The 22695-nt window shown below is 36.4% G+C and overlaps 1 protein-coding gene across 3 annotated transcripts in view; it reads left to right on the top strand.

Annotated features, from left to right (window-relative positions):
- SWT1 (SWT1, RNA endoribonuclease homolog) overlaps nucleotides 1-22695 on the top strand; it is a 127475-nt gene that overhangs the window by 33730 nt on the left and 71050 nt on the right. For all 3 annotated transcript variants that reach the window (XM_025362529.1, XM_025362538.1, XM_025362546.1), the window contains exons 10-14: nucleotides 1148-1241; nucleotides 9604-9749; nucleotides 11661-11824; nucleotides 13604-13742; nucleotides 20764-20912. In XM_025362529.1, the coding sequence (XP_025218314.1) occupies nucleotides 1148-1241; nucleotides 9604-9749; nucleotides 11661-11824; nucleotides 13604-13742; nucleotides 20764-20912 (692 nt within the window). The remainder of the gene's footprint in view (nucleotides 1-1147; nucleotides 1242-9603; nucleotides 9750-11660; nucleotides 11825-13603; nucleotides 13743-20763; nucleotides 20913-22695) is intronic.

Here is a 22695-nt window from a genome sequence, read left to right as displayed (position 1 = left end):
GAATTGATAATAGAATTCATGGTTTTTGGTTTCTAGTCTGACATTTAGCCTTCTGATCACATTTCTTTCCTTTGAGTTTGCTAATAGGCATATTCTAGACCATTTTAATAGCGAACTAACCACATTAAACCCACAACTATATGCTATGTAAATTATAGATTCAGAGTTTTTAAAAAATTATTTTGCTTTCTTGTCTTTAAAAAGTTTTCTTTTATATGTATATATAAAATAAATATATGAAATATGTATTTCTTATATATATTTATTATATATGTATATATAGCATACTTATATATGTATATATGTATATATAACATACTTATATATGTATATATGTATATATAACTTATATATGTATATATAACATATACTTATATATGTATATATAAAAGTATATATATACACATATATGTATATATAAAAAGTACATATACATATATGTATATGTACTTTTTAAATTTTTTTTGAGACAGCGTCTCACTCTGTTGTCCAGCTTGGAGTGCAGTGGTGCAATCTCAGCTCACTGCAACCTCTGCCTCCTGGGTTCAACTGATTCTTCTGCCTCAGATTCCAAGTAGCTGGGATTACAGGCACCTGTCACAACACCTGGCTAAGTTTTGTATTTTTAGTAGAGATGGGGTTTTACCATGTTGGCCAGGCTGGTCTCGAACTCCTGACCTCAAGTGATCTGCCCCCGTCGGCGTCCCAGAGTGCTGGGATTACAGGCGTGAGCCACCGTGCCCAGCTGAGCTATATTTATTAATAGAGTTTTTGAGAGTAGTTTTAGTTTCACAGGAAAATTGCACAAAAGACAACAAGATTTCCCACATACTTCCTGCCCCCACACAAGCATAGCTTCCCCATTATCAATATCCTTCGCTGGAGTGGTACCTTTGTTATAGTTGATGAACCTCCATTGACATCATTATCACTCTGAGTACATAGTTTACATTAGGTTCACTCTTGGCTTTGTACACTCTGTGGATTTGGACAAATGTGTAATGACGTGTGTCCACCATCATAGTGTCATACCTTAACTACCTTAAATCTCTTAGATATTTTTGTTTTGTAAATACAGCCTAGATTATTTCTGTGGCACCCACATTTCTAGGGTACTTATTGACCATTGCCTTTATTAAATTTGCAGATGGATTGAGTGATGAGAACAATGATGATCGAGTACTAAAATGCTGTCTCCAGCACCAGGAATTATTCCCTTGTTCTTTTGTTATTCTGTGCACGTGAGTTTCATAGTCATTTTACTTTTTATTTTTTAAAAATAAACCAAATAATTAAAAAAAAATCGTACTGTATCCAGCATACCAAAGATCAAAAACATACATAATTTTCCAAATCTGCCAGTAAGCATACCCACTTGTATCTGATAGTCTTATAATGTATGAGCTCTAGAGGAATGAGATCTCAACTAGATGAAGTTTCATTTCAATTTAATTTTTATACAATTCAGAAAACTTGGAAAAAGCAGGGGAAAAGGCACTTAATATCCCTCCAAAATAGTTTAAAAATCAGAATCTGACAGGATGTCTGACAGGATGAGACAAGAAATTTATTTACTTACATATTGCTGAAGTGGAGATAGGGTAGTTTATGTTGGAGTTGTGTGCTGGGTGCCTGTTACAGAGTTAGACTGCCTGGCTTCGAGTCCTGGATCTGTCGTTTATCAGCATTGTGACCCTGGACAAGTTGCCTAACTTAGTTTCATCATGTGAAATAAACAGGAAGAATAATATTACCTGCCTCATGAAATTATTGTAAGTATTTAATCTGTTAATATATGTAAAGGACGTAGAATGTGCCTAATATATAGTAGGATCTCAGTAAGAGTTTTCTCCCTCCTTCCCCCTTCCCCCTGCTTTTTCCCTCTCTACTGATATTTCCATAACTTAGTTCAAGGATAAAACTAAGATAATGCTAAACAAAATTTTATTCATCATGTATGAGAAAAGGTTCTGAAGGGACAGAAGAGCAATTTTAATTTGCAGTTTTTTGTTTTTTATAAATCAGTCTACATCATGCTTTGAAATTTGCAGTTTTAATCTGTATTTTATTCACTGCAAAATGGAGTTTTGACAGTTTCATGATAATGCTCAAATTCTTTCTGTGAAATGGAGCTATTTAGAAATTAGCAGCCCTAAGATGCTTCTTGCAAACATTCTGGTCAGTGTTACTATTTTAGCTATCTTCAAAGATAATGTGATTCCTTTTGCTATTAAAGGAAATATTAGAGATTTCTGTCTTTAGATTTTAAATTATATTTTGATCTAGGACATATTACTTTGGAGTTTGTTGAAGGCTGAAATAGAATTAATAATATATAAATCATTTTGAATTTGAGATAAATTTGAGAAGTAATTCTTTGTTGTGTAATTTTTTTTTTAGTTCAACTTAGAATGAAAATTAAATTGACAAAACTTTATCGATTCTTCATTATTTATACATTCACTGTTTTTTGGGACTTAACAGATATATTACTTTTTAGTGACTGAAAATTTATAGTCAAACCTTGCTTTTAATTCTGGCATAGTCATGTTCCAAGTGGTGAGCCTGTTTTTCTCTCTCTCTTTTTTTGGTTGGTTTGTTTGCATTTTCTTTAAATAGTGATAATCATGTGTATTGTATAAGTCATACCTACTATTGTGAGGACATATTTATATCACTTAAAATGGATGATGATAATGTCAATTGGTAGTGATAGTAATCAGAAAAACTTTTATAACACTTATATACTATGCATCATTCTAAGTGCTTGCATTTACAATCCTAAGTCTGGGCCAGCAACACAATTAATATCTCCAATTCATATTGCTCTTCTAAACTCCAGGCTAATATACTCAACTATTTATTTGATATCTCTTGGATGTTTCATGGACATCTGAAACCTATCATCTCCGTAAATGAACTCTTGAGGTTTTCTTTTCAACTCTTTTACACCTGAATAAAAAGGGTCATCTCCCACCCATTTGCTAAAGCCAGAAACCAGGGAGTAAATTTTGATGCCTGCCTTTTCTTTATGATCTATATACAGTGAATTAGCCAGTTCTGTGTTGTCTTCTTTAATTTTATGTTTTAGAAACAGGGTCTTGCTGTGTTGCCCAGGCTGGTCTCAAACTCCTGGGCTCAAGTGATCCTCCTTCCTCAGCCCCCCAAGTAGCTGAGGAAATGCACAAATCTTAACTGTACAATGTTTACAAATGATTGCACCGGTGTAGCTCACATCCTGTCAATATATACAACACGTCTGTAACTCCTGTGTGGTTTTTTTTTTTTGAGACAGAGTCTCACTCTGTCTCCCACGATGGAGTGCAGTGGCGCCATCTTGGCTCACTGCAGTCTCCACCTCTCGGGTTCAAGTGATTCTTCTGTCTCAGCCTCCCAAGAAGCTGGGATTACAGGTGAGTGCCGCCATGCATGACTAATTTTTGTATTTTTCATAGAGATGGGATTTCGCCATATTGGTCAGGCTGGTCTCAAACTCCTGACCTCAGATGATCCGGCCCCCTTGGCCTCCCAAAGTGCTGGAATTATAGGTGTGAGCTACCACACTTGACCCAGAGAGTACTCTCTTGCCCTTTTTGCTCTTTTTTTTCTTGTTTCTTAAGGTGGAAACTTATATCACTTATTTGTTACTGCTGTGAATGTCCTCTAAGCACTTCCGCAGTTGTATCTCACAAATTTTAATATGTTGTGTTTTCATTTTCATTCTATTCGATATACTTTATAATTTCCCTTGTGACTCTTTCTCTGACCCATAGGTTATTTAGACGTTTGTTGCCTAATTGTAAGTATTTGCAAAATTTTCAGATACTTTTTTTTTTTTTTACTGAATTGTAGTTTAATTTCTTTATGAATTGAGAACATAATTTACATGGTTTCTGTTCTTTTAAATTTGTTAAAGTTTGTTTTTTTGGCCAAGAATATGGTCTGTTTTAGTGAGTATTTTCTGTGTATTTGAACAGAATGTGTATTCTGCCCTTATGGGTGGAGTATTCTATAAATTTCAATTAGGTCAAATTGGTTAATAGTGTTCTTCAGGTCTTCTGTAACCTTAGTGGCCTACTTTTTCTTTTCTTTTCTTTTTTCTTTTTTACTTTTTTTTTTGAGATGGAGTCTCACTCTGTCACCCAGGCTGGAGTACGGTGGTGCAATCTTGGCTCACTGCACCCTGCCTCCCGGGTTCAAGCAGTTCTCCTGCCTCAGCCTCCTGAGTAGCTGGGACTACAGCTGCATGCTGCCACTCCTGGCTAATTTTTGTATTTTTGGTAGAGACAGAGTTTCACCATGTTGGCCAGGATGATCTTGATCTCCTGACCTCGTGATCCTCCCGCCTCAGCCTCCCCAAAGTGCTGGGATTACAGGCATTAGCCACCTTGCCCAGGCTGGTTGCCTACTTTTTCTGTGATCATTGTGAAAGGAGTATTGAAGTCTCCAACTATAATTGTGGATTTGTCTATTTCTCCTTTCAGTTCTATTTGTTTTGCTTCATGTATTGTGAAAGCCACTAAAGCTGTGGCTTTCTGTTGTGGTAAAGCCATTGATGAATTAGAGAATTCCCTCAGGCAAAAAGATAGAAACTTGTAGTGAGATGCATATACATCTAAGATTGTTCATGCTTGTCTTCTTGGAGAAGTGCTTCTTTTATAATTATATAATGTCCTTTTTGGTTCTGACATTATTCCTAGTTCTAAAGCCTTCTTTGTCTAGTATTAATGCAACTATTCCAACTTTCTTTTGCTTAGTATTTATGTGATATATCTTTTTGTATCATTTTACTTTTAGCCTATCTATGCCTGTATATTTAAAGTAAGTTTCTTGTAGACATCATGTAGTTGGTTCTTTTTTGAACAGTCTGACAATTTCTGTCTTTTAACTGTAAAGTTTAGACCATACATATTTAAATTGTTGGATTAAAATCTTACCATTTTGCATATTATTTTCTATTTGTTTTGTTCCATCTGTGCTTTTTTTCCTTTTTCTCTTTTCGACTAATTGTTCATTTTTAATGATACCATTTTGTCTCCATTATTTACGTATTTATACTTTTTTGAAAAAACTTCTTATGGTTGTTTTAGCGTTTACAATATACATCTTTACTTATCAAAGCCTACCTTCAAATATTACACTGCTTCACAGGTAGTATAAGGATATTACTGTTGATATATTGTCCCATAGCTCTTGGATACTTTTTTTTTTCCAAAATCTTTTTATTATCTTTTTGTTTAAGTTTGGGTAATTTCTTTTGACTTCCCTTCGGGTTTGTTGATTCTTTCCTTCCCTTTGTCAGGTCTGTTGACAAGCCTGTTCAAGGCATTCTTCATTTTTGTTATGTGTTTTTTATTGCTAGGATTTCCATTTTATTCTTGTGGTTTTCATCTCTGCAAAACTGCTTGATTTTCCCTTCTTCCACCTTTTCCATTAGAGGCTTTAACATATTAATGAAAATTAGTTTAAATTTGCTGTCAGGTAGCTTCAGTATCTGTGTTGTATCCAAGTCTAGTTCTGTTGATTACTTTGACTCTTGGAAGTACGTTGTTTTTCTCTGGGCATACTTTATATGTAGATTTTGGAGCTCACTTGCTCTGTGGTTTCTTTTCTTCAGTTTCTCCTTAACTTTATTATTATTATTATTAGACTTTAAGTTCTGGGATACATATGCAGAACATGCAGGTTTGTTACATAGGTATACACGTGCCATGGTGATTTGCTGCACCCATCAACCTGTCATCTGCATTACGTATTTCTCCTAATGCTATCCCTCCCCTATCCCTCAACCCCCCAACAGGCCCTGGTGTGTGGTGTTCCCCTCCCTGTGTTCCTATGTTCTCATTGTTCAACTCTCACTTATGAGTGAGGACATGCAGTGTGTGGTTTTCTGTTCCTGTGTTAGTTTGCTGAGGATGATGGCTTCCGGTGTCATCTATGTCCTTGCAAAGGACATGAACTCATCCTTTTTTATGGCTGGATAGTTTTCAATGGTATATATGTGCCACATTTTCCTTATCCAGTCTATCATTGATGGATGTTTGAGTTGGTTCCAAGTCTTTGCTATTGTGGATAGTGCTGCAGTAAACATACGTGTGCATGTATCTTTATAGCAGCATGACTTATAATACTTTGGGTATATACCCAGTAATGGGATTGCTGGGTTAAAAATGGTATTTCTGGTTCTAGATCTGTGAGGAATCGCCACACTGTCTTCCACAGTGGTGAACTAATTTACATTCCCACCGACAGTGTAAAAGTGTTCCTATTTCTCCACATTCTCTCCAGCATCTGTTGTTTCTTGACTTTTTAGTGATCGCCATTCTAACTGGCATGAGATGGTATCTCATTGTAGTTTTGACAGAATCTCAGCATTTGCTTGTCTGTAAAGGATTTTATTTCTCCTTCCCTTATGAAGCTTAGTTTGGCTGGATATGAAAGTCTGGGTTGAAAATTCTTTCTTTAAGATTGTTAAATATTGGCCCCTCACTCTCTTCTGGCTTGTAGGGTTTCTGCCGAGAGATCTGCTGTTAGTTTGATGGACTTCCCTTTGTGGGTAACCCGACCTTTCTCTCTGGCTGCCCTTAACATTTTTTTCCTTCATTTCAATCTTGGTGAATGTGATGATTATGTGTCTTGGGGTTACTCTTCTTGAGGAGTATCTTTGTGATGTTCTCTGTATTTTCTGAATTTGAATGTTGACCTTTCTTGCTAGGTTGGGGATGTTCTCCTGGATAATATCCTGAAGTGTGTTTTCCAACTTGGTTCCATTCTCCCTGCCACTTTCAGATAAACCAATCAAATGTAGGTTTGGTTTTTTCACATAGTTCCATATTTCTTGGAGGCTTTGTTCATTCCTTTTCATTCTTTTTTCTCTAATCTTGTCTTCAGGCTTTATTTCATTAAGTCGATCTTCAGTCTATGATATCCTTTCTTCTGCTTGATCGATTTGGCTATTGATACTTGTGTATGCTTTGCGAAGTTCTCGTGCTGTGTTTTTCAGCTCCATTAGGTCATTTATCTTTTTCTCTAAACTGGTTATTCTAGTTAGCAATTCATCTAACCTTTTCTTTTTTTCAAGGTTCTTAGCTTCCTTGCATTGAGTTAGAACATGCTTCTTTAGCTCGGAGGAGTTTGTTATTACCCACCTTCTGAAGCCTACTTCTGTCAGTTCGTCAATTCATTCTGTGTCCAGTTTTGTTCCCTTGCTAGTGAGGAGTTGTGATCCTTTGGAGGAGAAAAGGTGTTCTGGTTTTGGAATTTTCAGCCTTTTTGGGCTGTTTTTTCCTCATCTTCATGGATTTATCTACGTTTGTTCTTTGATGTTGGTGACCTTCGGATAGGATTTCTGTGTGGATGCCCTTTTTGTTGATGTTGATGCTATTCATTTCTGTTTGTTGGTTTTCCTTCTAGCAGTCAGGCCCCTCTGCTGCAGGTCTGCTGGAGTTTGCTGGAGGTCCATTCCAGACCTTGTTTGCCTGGGTATCACCAGCAGAGGCTGCAGAGCAGCAAAGATTGCTGCCTGTTCTTTCCTCTGGAACCTTCATCCCAGAGGGGCACCCGCCAGATGCCAGCCGGAGCTCTCCTGTATGAGAGATCTGTTGACACCTGTTCGAGGTGTCTCTTAGGGGGAACGAGGGTCAAGGACCCACTTGAGGAGGCAGTCTGTCTCTTCTGTCTCTTAGCTGAGCTCAAGCACTGTGCTGGGAGATCCACTGCTCTCTTCAGAACCGGCAGGCAGGAACGCTTAAGTCTGCTGAAGCTGTGTCCACAGCCGCTGCTTCCCCCAGGTTCTCTGTCCCAGGGAGATGGGAGTTTTATCTACAAGCTCCTGATTGGGGCTGCTGCCTTTCTTTCAGAGATGCCCTGCCCAGAGAGGAGGAATCTAGAGAGTCAATCTGGCTACAGCAGCTTTGGGGTGCTGTGGTGGGCTCTGCCGAGTCTAAACTTCCTGGGTGCTTTGTTTACACTGTTAGGGTAAAACCACCTACTCAAGCCTCAGTAATGGCAGATATCCCTACCCCACCAAGCTCGAGCGTCCTACGTTGACTTCAGACTGCTGTTCTGGCAGTGAGAATTTCAAGCCAGTGGATCTTAGCTTGCTAGGCTTTGTGGGGCTGGGATCCACTGAGCTGGACCACTTGGCTCCCTGGCTTCAGCTCCCATTCCAGGGGAGTGAATGGTTCTGTCTTGCTGGTGTTCCAGGAGCCACTGGGGTATGAAAAAAACCTCCTGCAGCTAGCTCAGTGTCTGCCTAAATGGCCGCCCAGTTTTGTGCTTGAAACCCAGGGCCCTAGTGATGTAGGCACCCAAGGGAATCTCCTGGTCTGAGGGTTGCGAAGACCATGGGAAAAGTGTAGTATCTGGGCCGGAGTGCACTGTTCCTCAGGGCACAGTCCCTTACAGCTTCCCTTGGCTAGGGGAGGGAGTTCCCTGACCTCTTGCACTTCCTGGGTGAGTGGACGCCCCACCCTGCTTCAGCTTGCCCTCCGAGGGCTGCACCCTTTGTCTACCCAGTCCCAATGAGATGAGTTGGGTACCTCAGTTGGAAATGCAGAAATCACCTGCCTTCTGCGTTGATCTTGCTGGGAGCTGCATACCGGAGCTGTTCCTATTCGGCTGTTTTACCAACCACCAATCCAGAGCACTCTCTCCCTTAACTTTCCAGCTGCCCTGGTCAACCTCGAACATGGTTCTTTGACATTTCCAGTCACTACTACTTGTCACACTTGATGAATTGGGAAGTGCCCTGAGGTAAAAAGAGACTTGTAGTTTTCACTGTGCATTTTCTGTGTCTTCAGGGTAGATCCCACTCCAGCTTCTGCCTACATTCGTTGCTCTCTAGTACCTTCAAATAGTTAATTTTTTTTTTGGTTTAGATTTTATAATTCTCATTCATAGTAGGGTTAGTGTGGCCAAACTACTCTGCCATTAACAGAAGCTGGAAGCCTACTGGCCTCTGAAACAATTCAGTAAACACAGGTAAGATCATGTTATTTCCCCACTGAAGCCGTTAAATTTCCTGTTTTTTAATGCCCTTGTCTTCCTCTGTAACCTCATAAACTGGTCTCATGCACTATGTTCTAATCATATTGATTTCTTTCAGCAAACAGCAAGTTCGTGCTATTTGTCTTATGCTTCATCTGAGTAAATTTGTACTTGTCTGCCCACTGTAAATTATTTCTCATACATAGCTCTCTGTTTCTCTTTGGATAGTCACATTCCTGTATTCAAATCCAGCTCCCACTTACTGGGTATAACTTCGGACAAGTTATTTAACCTCTTTATACCTCAATTCCCCATCTGTGGAATGGGAGTGAAGTTAATACTACTTCTACCTCAGAAGTTTGTTGTGAGGATTAAATAGCTTTATATATATATATATATATATATATATATATATATATATATATATATGAAGCACTTTAGAATGGTGCCTAGTACCCAAAGCTCATATTTTTTTTAAAAAAAGTTGTTATTCTTTCTTAATGTATTGGCTGAGAATCACCTGCCTCTGACTAGATCTCATGTGTTTTGATTTGCCATGTGGTTTACCTTATAAAAAAGTATTTTTTCCTCCTAATCCCAACCTCCCAACCTTAGGGATGATAGAAACTTAAGAAACAAAGGCCTAATAAGTGGTGTGAAGTCACTCAGTAAAGAAGAATTGAGTGCAGAGTTGTTACACTTATCTCTGAACACAGATGTGTGTCATCAGCCTTGTATTCCTAAGCAACAGTTGAAAGCAGGTAGTATTTTTACTATAAATAATTAGAGATATATCTTATTTTATACACTAAGATTATTTATAACATTAGAATCGGTAGTAAATTTTTATTTTGTACATTTAAAATAACATCATTTGGAATACTTGCTGGCATGTAAATCATTGAATAAATGAAAGTTATGATAGTAATCCAAAAGAAAACATAATTAACATTATTACCTTCTGTATGTACTTTTACAAATTAATTTGATGTTTTTGTCTGCATGCTTACATACATTTTTACATTATAATCACTGTGTACATGCTAATTTGTACCTTGCAGAGTATACCTTTATTTTTCACCTTGATTTTCTTCGAGTGAAACAGAGTGTTCCTTTTAAATTAATAGCAGTTATAGGAGATATTTAGTTGACATAGAGATAATTTTTTAGTTTCTTTTTTAAGTTGGCTTTCTATTTATAGCCTTCTATTAATATGGTAAAAACTCAGCTAGCAATAGAGAAACTTGTTGGAATCTGGTAATAGTTTTCTTTTCTAAATTTTAGGCTAATAATTAAGAAGTAACAGGCTGGGTGCGCTGGCTCACGCCTGTAATCCCAGCACTTTGGGAGGCCGAGGCGGGTGGGCCACCTGAGGATTTCGAGGGCAGCCTGGCCAACATAGGGAAACCCTGTCTGTACTAAAAAGACAGAAAGATTTGCTGGGTGTGGTGGCAGGCGCCTGCAATCCCAGCTATTTGGGAGGCTGAGGCAGGAGAATCACTTGAACCCGGGAGGTGGAGGTTGCAGTGAGCCGAGATCGTGCCATTGTACTTCAGCCTGGGCAACAAGAGCAAAACTCTGTCTCAGAAAAAAAAAAAAAAGAAGTAAGGGCAATATTATTATTTCATTTTTTTTTCACCAGAATAATCTGTTCTGTAGCTTGATATTTGAAGAAATATTATATTAAATCTGACATTATTTATAGGTACATCCCACCTTTTCCCTCTTTGGAGAAAATGATTATTGAAGTCTCTAATATATGTGCATTTTACATATAATTGTGTAAATAGTCATATATACATATATACTACTTATTTACCCTTTTTGGAGATAATGTTTTTGTCATAATATTCAAAATGGCCTTTGAAGGAATAACAGGATATTCTAGTTTACGGTTTTTCAAGGGTAGTGTGCCTTTAGCTTGTCTACGTTGTAGAGATAAGCCACTTAATATTTTTAATTTTGCCATAAGAAAATTACAGTTGTTTTCAAGTATCTAAAAAGTAATGTTATTGAAATGATATCACGTAAAATAATAAAAGCTCTTTTTAAAAGAGGAGGGCATGAAGATAGTTAAGCTGGAAATTTATTGATGTAGGCTGAGTTTAGAAAAATATTCCATTTTTTGCCAGCTACTCGGGATGCTGAGGCAAGAGAATCGCTTGAACCCGGGAGACAGAGGTTTCAGTGAGCCGAGATTGTGCCACTGCATTCCAGCCTGGGCGACAGAGTGAGACTGTCTCAAAAGAAAAAAAAAAGAAAAATATTCAATTTTTGGAAAAAAACCCATTTTGATCCATAGTTCTTGGTTTTTTGTTGTGAATAAATCTAAGGCATTCTTGTAACTCTTTTTGGAAAATAATAAAATTAAATTGTAGTTAAAATATCACATAAATTTCTTACATTTTTATTTGAGTAAAAATATTATTTTTTTTTGCCTGTTAAAAAGATAAAACATTTGTTAAAGTAATATATTTATGTTGCATCTAAAGCAACTATAGTAGAAATACATGTTTCTAAATATTGTTTTGAAAATAAAGTATTGGTTTGTTTTATATATAATTCAAATATCATATACATAAAATGTTTACTGTTTATGGCAATATACCAATTATATGTATAATATTTACTGTTAGCATTCTAAATAAAGTCTGTAACTATTTGTTTTAAAGAAACAACATCCTTGAAAGAGAGCTATGAGGAAGAATCTATAAATTCTGGACTGGCCTTTCTACTTGAGAGCATTGTATCTGATCTTGAAAAATCTCTTGGAACAGGTTTATCTTCAATATTAGAAACAGAAATGAAAATTGCTTTTGGAAACCTTTGGATGGAGGTGATTAGTTGAACTCTATTAGTTGAAAATTTCTTTTTTATTGCTGAAGATTTGTTATTTTAAGAAATATTACTTGTATAAAATGCATAAGCTTCACTGAATAATCTGTATCATGTTACATTTTTCTTCAAGTTTTTGAAATCGTTTTTTGACAGTTAAATGATGGACATTTCTTAAATGTTAAGAATATGTGTTATTCTTTTTTTTGAGTCAACAGGTATTTATTTTCCAGCTGCTGTGTGTCAGATGCACTGTCCCATGGTGCTTAAATTGAATTAAAAAAAAACCTTATCTATTTAATTTGAGTCAAAATGTCTAATATAAGGAATCTCCCTAGCAATATGTATTCAGAAAAAGAAGTATGTATTTTTGCTTGTGCCATGTAAATGTAAGCATCAGAGTATAAGTTGATTGTATTAGCAAGATATTCTGAATTTTCTTTGGATTCACACCTTTTCAACAATCAGTAAAACTCCAAATTTAACAATAAAGATTTCAGAAGTTCAATGTTTGTTTTGTTTTGTTTTGAGATGGTGTCTCGCTCTTATTGCCCAGGCTTGAGTACAATGGCATGATCTTGGCTCACTGCAACCTCTGCCTCCCAGATTAAAGTGATTCTCCTGCCTCATCCCCACAAGCAGCTGGGATTACAGGCATGTGACACCACACCCAGCTAATATTTGTATTTTTATTAGAGAGGAGGTTTCACCATGTTGGTCAGGCTGGTCTTGAACTGCTGTCCTCAAGTGATCCTTCTGTCTCAGCCTCCCAAAGCGCTGGGATTATAGGCGTGAGCATTTATAGACAGAAGAAACATGATTTCCCATCAATCATAGCTTGTATCTATTCCAGCTATTCAGTGAGATTCTAGTATTTGCCAGAACGGTGTATTTGCTACTTGATTATATTATCAAAGTTGAACCAAAATGATGACGAATTATCAGAAGATACTAGGAGTGTTGATATCTCATAGTAGAGATAAGGCAAGTAATTGTATATATGTGAATGATTCAGAAAAGAAAGTGTTGACATCTTACAGAATTAAATGATCAATGTTTTTAATAGGCATGTCTTCGCAAGAGTGTAGCAACTGACAATTATAATTGACATTTTTTTTCTTTTCTTTTCTTTTTTTTTTGAGATGGAATTTGGCTGGAGTGCAGTCGCGTGATCTCGGCTCACTGCAGCCTCCTCCTTCCGGTTTCAAGTGATTCTCCTGCCTCATTCTCACAAGAAGCTGGGAATACAGGTGTCTGCCACCACGCTCAGCTAATTTTTGTATTTTTAGTAGATATGGGGTTTCACCATGTTGGCCAGGCTGGTCTCGAACTCCTGAACTTGTGGTCTGCCCATGTCGGCCTCCCAAAGTGCTAGGATTACAGGCATGAGCCACTGGACATCTTTTTTCTATATGGATTATCCCCCAGTTATATGAAATAATTAGATTAATTTTCTTATAGAGATGACTGTGTTGACAAGTAGATTGAAGGACCTTTGCTGATAAAACTATGTTTCCTCTGATTAGAACTATGTTTTCTTTTTTGCACACACAGTTTCTGAAACAATAAAGATTAATACTAATATGAATTTTACAAAGGCAATTTGCGGTGGAATTAGCATTTTAATTTTGTTATGATTGACTTTACATCTTTTAATTTAAAAAGAATCCAACTAACTATATTTTGCTTAGAAATATATGTAGGAATTCCTAAATAGGTACTTTTTAATAATAGGAATAATAAATCTAGAGTTGTTAATTTTTTTCTACACGCTCTTTAGATCCTGTACCTGAAACCTCCATGGACTCTACTACATTTACTACAGTGCTTTAAAAAACACTGGTTGGCTGTATTTGGATTAGTTATGGAAAAGAACTTGCTTTTAACTATTGAGAGCCTATATAAAAATCTCTGTAAAGGTATGAATCTTTTATTTTTCTCTTTAGCAGTGTGGTATTAAGTCAGATTAGCAGATATATTCCATGGAATGTGAAGATAAATTAATGAAGAATTTGTTAATTAGTTCTTAATCAGTTATACTTCTAGTTTCTAAAGGTATTTGTGGAAACTGGATGAACAGATGCAGCTCATAGAGCTTGTGACTGTAAATGGTATTGTTGTTGATATTTCAAGATATTGTGAATATATAATTTTTGATGATGTTTACTTTGAAAACTTTTAAAACCATGTTTTACAGTCTATTCAGATACACCAATAGAATTGATTAGACTTTTTTCATTTCTCATAGTGTTTAACACAAACTTTGAGCACATTTCATGCACTAATTTTCAAAATAGTGTGTCAAGGTTTCCATTTAAACTATATGAATAAGGAATAAGAAACCTTTGGCTTTGGTGTATAGTGAATTTTAGAACGGGAAGAGACCACAGTGAACAACTTAGTTGGTTTTTAAACTATATTGAACAGAACTTTTGACTTGTTGAAGTGCCTCTGCTGCCACAGATGGGTGATGGATAGATTGAAGGGGAGCCCGGTAGGTGGTGCCTTTGGCCCTTAACCCCAACTTTAGCCAGAGCAGCTTTTAAAAATTTCTTTATATATAGAGGTTCTATATAGGACTTGGAGAAAAGTTTATCTGCTGTGAGGAAAAAAATGTGAGAAAAACTGATCTAATGTTATTAAAGCCTATATTTTATGATCAAGGAAACTAGTCTTGAAACAGTAGGTGACTTGTTTCAAAATCAAATAACTAGATTTGTCTTATTATGCCTTTAAAAGGCAAAGGCTGGGCATGGTGGCTCATGCCTGTAATCTCAGCACTTTGGGAGGCCAAGGTGGGTGAATTGCTTGACACCAGGAGTTCAAGGCCAGCCTGAGCAACATGGCAAAACTCCCTTTCTACCAAAAATACAAAAATTAGTCAGGTGTGGTGGTGCATGCCTGTAGACCCAGCTACTTGGGAGGCTGAGGTGAGAGGATCATCTGAGCTTGAGAGGTGGAGGTTGCAGTGAGCCAAGATGGTGCCACTGCATTCCAGCCTGGGCAACAGAATGAGACCCTGTCTCAAAAAACATACATAATATAAAAAAGCAAAGTGTGATTATTATTAAGGGTTCAGTTGGTACTTTGCTTTTTTCAAAGTCCTCACATGAAGTAATGTGTTTATTATTTCATATATTAGTTATATCCAGCCTACTTCTGAAACATAACTGTGATGCCTTAGTACCCTTGTACCTGAGTACAAGAGGGCTGTTAAGTAATTAAATTATTAAAGGCACCAAGGCCAGATAATGAAGACTAGGAGATGATTAATTATGAATCATATGCAAATAATTATTGCAGCACTTGAGCCCAGATTTTAACCTTAAAATCGTCATAAAATCTAGGACAAAAAGGAAAAAAAATGCATATTCTACGATAGGTGTACCTTATTCTCTGTCTTTTCCTTGAAGTGTAAACTCTTTGAAAATGAGTTGTTCTCAGAAGAGTAAAGAGTAGAATAGTGATTACCAGAAGATGGGGAAGGTGCAGTGGTAGGGGATGGTAAGAGATAGAGCAATATAAAAAGCTACAGTTAGATAGGAGGAATAAGTTCTGGTATTCTGCTCCATTGTAGGATGACTAGAATATACAGTTACATATTGTATATTTCAAAATAGGTGTAAGAGAATGTTCTTATCCCAAAGAAATGATAAATGCTTAAGGTCATAGATATGCTAATTACGCTGATTTAATTGTTACACAATGTATACATGTGTCAAAACATCACATCATACTCCATAAATATGTACAATTATTATGTGTCAACCATGAATAAAATAAGTCAATAAATAAATATTTCCCCTAGGGGATTTAAAGGACCTAGTCATTTCCTTATGTCTCATCTATGGAATATGTTCGATGAATATCTTTTTTTTTTTTTTCTGATCTTCTAAGGTGATGAATTTACTCAGGAGTAAGGAAAAAGGATTATAATCTAGGATGCATAGCTATGGCAAGCCACAGGTGCACCTCAAGAGGAGAGAGTAAGGGAAAGCTTTTATTGGCAAAAAGAAGTTCATACAAGCTGCTTAAAAACAAGAGTTTATTGGTTCCTGAGGCTCAAAGCCAGAGCTGGCGTTAGTTCATTGGTGTAGACACTGTTACTGGGCAAATGTTTTTTCGAGAGAGTCTTATCTGAACTGCTGTAGTCCTAAAGAATATCTAGTGATAAACCCGGTTTAGAAATACGTGCATACATGCAAGACATGTATCGTGAAAAGCATGAGATACATGAAGGTTGTGGAGGAATTTCTTCTGGGATTTTTTAAAGAAAATCCTTGAGACAGTTGTTATCTCAGAAATGCAAGCATGAGCTCCCCTCCTTCATGCTATCCTGGCTCCAATTTTTTATTTATTTATTATTAGATGTTAAGCTCTGGGGTACATGTGCAGAACATGCAGGTTTGTTACATAGGTATACATGTGCCATGGTAATTTGTTGCACCCATCAACCCATCATCTACATTAGGTATTTCTCCTAATGCTATCCCTCCCCTAGCCCCCCACCCCCCGACAGGCCCTGGTGTGTGATGTTCCCCTCCATGTCCATGTGTTCTCATTGTTCAGCTCCCACTTATGAGTGAGAACATGTGGTGTTTCGTTTTCTGTTCTTGTGTTAGTTTGCTGAGAATGATGGTTTCTACCTTCGTCCATGTACCTGTAAAGGAGATGAATTCATCCTTTTTTATGGCTGCATAGTATTCCATGGTGTATATGTGCCACATTTTCTTTATCCACTCTATCATTGATGGGCATTTGGGTTGGTTCCAACTGTTTGCTATTGTGAACAGTGCCGCAGTAAACATACGTGTGCATGTGTCTTTATAGTACAATGATTTATAATCCTTTGGGTATCTACCCAATAATGGGATTGCTGAGTCAAATGGTATTTCTAGTTCTAGATCCTTGAGGAATCACCACACTGTCTTCCACAATGGTTGAACTAATGAACACTCCCACCAACAGTGTAAAAGTGTTCCTGTTTCTTCACATCCTCGCCAGCATCTGTTGTTTCTTGACTTTTTAATAATTGCCATTCTAACTGGCATGAGATGGTATCTCATTGTGCTTTTGATTTGCATTTCTCTAATGACCAGTAATGATGAGCTTTCTTTCGAGTGTTTGTTGGCTGCATAAATGTCTTCTTTTGAAAAGTGTCTGTTCATATCCCTTGCGCACTTTTTGATGGGGTTGTTTTTTCTTGTAAATCTATTTAAGTTCTTTGTATATTCTGGATATTAGTCATTTGTCAGATGGATAGATTGCAAAAATTTTCTCCCATTCTGTAGGTTGCCTGTTCACTCCAATGATAGTTTCTTTTGCTGTGCAGAAGCACTTTAGTTTAATTAGATCCCATTTGTCAATTTTAGCTTTCGCTGCCTTTGCTTTTGGTGTTTTAGTCATGAAGTCTTTGCCCATGCCTGTCCTGAACGGTATTGCCTAGGTTTTCTTCTTGGGTTTTTATGGTTTTAGGTGTTACGTTTAAGTCTTTAATTCATCTTGAGTTGATTTTTGTATAAGGTGTAAGGAAGGGATCCAGTTTCAGTTTTCTGCATATGGCTAGCCAGTTTTCCTAACACCATTTACTTGGACAAAATTCGACAGCCCTTCAAGCCAAAAACTCTCAAGAAACTAGGTATTGATGTAACAGATCTCAAAATAAGTAAATAGCTCTTAAGCTGAGTATGACAAACCCAAAGCCAGTATCACACTGGGCAAAAGATGGAAGCATTCCCTTTGAAAACCAGCACAGGACAAGGATGCCCTCTCACCACTCCTATTGAACATAGTATTGGAAGTTCTGGCCGGGGCAGTCAGACAAGAGAAATAAATAAAGGGTATTAAGTTAGGAAAAGGGGAAGTCAAATTGTCTCTGTTTACAGATGACGTGATCAATATTTAGAAAACCGCATCATCTCATCCCAAAATCTCCTTAAGCTGATAGCAACTTCAGCAAAGTCTCAGGATACAAAATCAATGTGCAGAAATCACAAGCATTCCAATAAACCAAGAACAGACAGAGAGCCAAATCATGAGTGAACTCCCATTCACAATTGCTACACAGACAATAAAATACCCAGGAATACAACTTACAAGGGATGTGAAAGAACTCTTCAAGAACTACAAACCACTGCTCAAGGAAGTAAGAGAGGACACAAACAAATGGAAAAACATTCCACGCTCATGGATAGGAAGAATCAATATTGTGAAAATAATCATACTGCCCAAAGTAATTTATAGATTCAGTGCTATCCCCATCAAGCTACCACTGATTTTCTTCACAGAATTGGAAAAAACTACTTTAAATTTCATATGGAACCAAAAAAGAGCCCACATAGCCAAGACGATCCTAAGCAAGAAGAACAGAACTGGAAGCATAGACTACCTGACTTCAAACTGTACTACAAGGCTACAGTAACAAAAACAGCATGGTACTGGTACTAAAACAAGTATATATAGACCAATGGAACTGAACAGAGGCCTCAGAAATAACACCACACATCTACAACCATCTGAATATCTATTTTTAATAAGTTACCAATTTTTTAAGGAACGACACTTTCCCGTCATTGCCTTTAGTTGTAGAAGTTTTTTATTAGTGATATGAGTATATGAAGGACATGGAACCACATATTGGACATCTCTCCAAAGCAGTTTTATAAAGCATGTAGAACCTTTTTTCGTGTCTTTTACCGGGGTCATAATTTAGTTGATCTTTTAAAAGAGAAAGTCTGTAAACTATGTGTAATCTCAAAGTTAGTTTAGTGTAAAAAATGAGGCATCTAGTTACCATCTTCCATCTGTTTTTCCTGGCAGGGGGATCTGCTCTTAGATGCAGCTGAGAGGTGGTAGGTGGCAGCTCTAACTGACAATAAGGAGAGAAGTGAAGATGTGATTACTGTATCTTCTGCTGAAAAATCTGTTTTGCAATCATTATGTGCATAGTTTATTGGTCTTTGATCTCAAAGAATCTGATGCCTAACGTTTAATGAGCTAAGAATATGTCATGGGATTATAAAAGTACCTCTTGCCAGGAGTTCATTGCCAGCCTGGCCAACATGGTAAAACCCTATCTTTACTAAAAATACAAAAAAATTAGCTGGGTGTGGTGGTGGGTGCCTATAATCCCAGGTATTCAGGAGGCTGAAGGAGGAGAATCACTTGAACCCGGAAGGTGGAGGTTGCAGTGAGCCGAGATCACGCCATTGCACTCCACCCTGGGCAACGAGTGAAACTCTGTCTCAAAAAAAAAAAAAAAAAAAGTGCCTCTCGCTCTAAGATAATTTTGAATTAGAAAAATCACAATTTATGTTCTTGTTTACTATCTTTTAATAATACCTTCAGCTTTTGAATTATAACTTCAGAATACCAAGCATGTATCCTTAGATTAGTTCATAGAAAATTGTGTGGAAAATGAGTAGTAACTTTTATGACTTTGTTACTCATATTAGCTTTAAATAATTATTGGCCTTATATAAGCATTAGACTATTTCATTAATGTAGATTTCCTTTTTTGTTGTGTCTGTATACTGGATTTATTATTGTTATTACCCTTTTCCTCATAATCTTAGGAACTTTTGTAAGACAGAAATAAAATGATTAATTCATATATGTAAGCATCATTAAACATACCTTACATTGGAAAAGCACCCTTAAAAGAAGTTGTGTCCAATTATATCTTCCTCAGGGGATTTACTAAGTTCATCAAATCTACAGTCTGTCCTGTGTGTAGCATCTCTTATTACCCACAGGAATTTAAACCAGTCATTGGCTTTAAAAAGAAGTGAAAGTTTTCCTGTAAGGAAATACATTGACTTGCTTTATTATTATTTTTTATATTTTTGGATAAAGGAGAAGCCAGAGGCTTGGCTATAACCATTAGATTAGAGTTTCTGAATATTGTGGAATTAATATTAAGATACAGTTTTTATTTCACTTGACCCTTCAGGATTTCACAAGCAAGTTCTTGTGTAAGAGATACAGAAGAACTCCTTATTGTTTTTTAAACTCATAGTGCCAATGAAAAGCCATGCTGATGTTTCAGAATACAATAGAGTCTCTGAAACTGTGAACATAAAAACAAAAAGTAAACAACAGTGTAGCATGGTTATTTTGAAAACCGTTAGGTAGCATTCTGCTTTAATAATGGAAATATTTTTTTCTGTTCTGAGTTTTATGACATTATTACTTAATTTTATTGTTTATAACTTTTGAAATTTTTGAAATTATTGTCACCAGTTTTCCCAACTAGTTTGAGAATTTAATGTAATTTTAGTTCCTTGAGATAAAATTGTTATACCTTTAAATTATTGTTTGTAGATTTTCTCACTTTTAATTTACAGAAGAAAAAATTCTGCAGGCTTCTTCTGCTTCTCACTGTTGCCCAAACTTTTTTTCTCTCCTGAAGTTGTGTTGTACCTATAGAGATAACTCATTGTTTTTAGTAAACATAGTATTAAGTTTCATGTAATGGAGTTGAAGATAAATCACTATGTAGATAGCTGAGGTGATGTTGAGAGGTACCATATGTAGCTGACATGCTTACCAGTACAGTCTGACTCTTCTGATCTCTCCATAGTACTCTTATGTGAAATCACCTCAGCATTGAAATCTGTGGTTTGACTTGTTTCTTGGGTGATTTTCTCTTTTTTTCTGGGAAGTGTAATATTCTTTAACTTTACTTTTACTTTGAAGTTGACTGTGCTGAGAGAACTGCTGAAATCTGAATTCAGAATACCAGAATCAACTCAAAGGACTTTATCTGTATCTAAATCTATTTAATTATTGCTTTTTGTACCAGAGGGATACTTAGGAGTGGCATATAGGTGTAAATGTATACTCTTCTTAAATTTCAAAATTAATATTAGTGTTCCAAAGACATTTTTATGATGTATACTCATTCTTCCATATTTTTCTGTCTTAATTTTCTATTACCAGCTAATAAGGCAGTGGATTTTACAACAGTCAAATTCTTGCTTCAGGATTCTAGAAGTTTGTTACATGCTTTCAGTACAAGGTCAAATTATGATGGTATTCTTCCACAGACCTTTGCTCAAGTAAACAAACTCCTTCAGACATTTGCAGAGGTAAGATGCCTTTGGAATGCCAGTTAGAGTAGCTAATTATATATGTTCTGAAAATGTGTTTAGCAGACAACAGTAGATAAAGGATAATTTAACTCTAACTTATTCTAACATACTAGAGGCATTAAGTAAATGTTAAGTGAATTGAATAGAGAGTAAGCAACTCTTACAAGTTATAAAACACACATCCTTTTATGGAAGCAGTGTCACAGCAGTTGTTGTTATTTTATATTATTTTCACTTATGGATGGAAGAAAGCTATGCATTGCTATTTGATTGTTCATTTACAGTGCCCTAGGCCAATGGATCTCACATACATAAAAAATACCTAGGAAATTGTTTTAAACATACGGATGCCAAGACTCTCTCAAACCCTATTGAATCTATTTTTTGACAGTGTTACTTGGTAATGTTGTTGTCCTTGTTTTACTTTTTATTTTGAAATAATTTCAAACTTATAAAAAGGTTACAAGAGCAGTACAAAGAATTCCCATATATATTATTTACCCTGATTCTCCAAATGTTAATATTTTATCACGTTTGCTTTATTGTTTTCTTTTTCTACCTACCCACCTGTCTGTCTGTCCATCTATCTACATATCTATGTTTTTTTCTGAGCTATTTGATAGTATGTTGCAGATAGGATGCCCTTTTTCTCCTAGGTGCCCTTTTTCCCCTGGATATTTCCATCTGCATTTTCTAAAAATAAGGATATCCTGTGTAACTACAGTTTTTAGTAAGTTTCATGTAATTCTCATGCAGCCATCTTAGCTGATGATGCCTTTTTATCTTTTAAACTTAACTCTGTAATTTTTGTCCCTGGTATTACAGTCTTCTAATTTTTTATTTTTTTGACACAGGGTTTTACTCTGTCACCCTGGCACGATCAGGGCTCACTGCAACCTCCACCTCCTGGGCTTAAGTGCTTCTCCCACCTCAGCCCCCCAAATAGCTGAGTCTATAGGCATGTACCACCACACCTGGCTAATTGTTCGTATTTTTAGTAGAGGCAGAGTTTTGCCCTGATACCTAGGCTGGTCTTGACTCCTGGACTGAAGCAATCCTTCTGCTTCAGCCTCCCAGAGTGTTGGGAATACAGTTGTGGGGTACTGTGCCTGGCCTGTAATTTCAAGTCTAGAAAAATCGGAGAGTTTTATGTAGCATAAACAGCTCAAAAAACTTCAGTTATCACTACTACTAGAAGAGATATGAATGGAACTTTTATCCAGTATAGATATTGTGTTCTCTTTTTTCTCTGAGAAACTGAATTGTCCAGGTTTTTCTCATTGATTTTTCATATCAAATAGGTCCCCTACCTATGAAGTAATCAAAGGATTAGATGATGCTAACATTAATCATAGTTGATGAGGAAAGCACTTCCTTGCTGAGAGAATACTTCATGGAGTAAAGGAAGCAGCTTTTTAAATAAACTGAGTGGAATTATGTGATCATTCTTGAGGAAAGAATGTATTTGAGGGGTGAAATGATCTTTTGGTTTGGGGTGACCAAAACATTGGTAGTTTTATTTTTTTAATGGCAAGCGTCATTTTTAGAACTATTAGTAGGAAAAAATGGGCCTAGGGATTTAGAGGGTTATAGCATGAGTATTGTACCTTGATTGTGTTGGAAAAGATGTGTTCTCCTTTCCTGTCACAAAATTGAGTCCTAAATCATATCCTTAGTGAAAAAAATGTAGTGAAAGATGGCAAGTGCAGGATACTTAGTCTTAACAGTCTTTTAATTAAGATTATTGAGAATAAAACAAAATTTAGGATTAATTGAAATT

This window comes from Theropithecus gelada, chromosome 1 (genome assembly GCF_003255815.1).
Source record: "Theropithecus gelada isolate Dixy chromosome 1, Tgel_1.0, whole genome shotgun sequence".
NCBI lineage: Eukaryota > Metazoa > Chordata > Mammalia > Primates > Cercopithecidae > Theropithecus > Theropithecus gelada.
The sequence above is the reverse complement of the archived record's forward strand: the minus strand, read 5'-3'. Positions and strand labels throughout refer to the sequence as shown.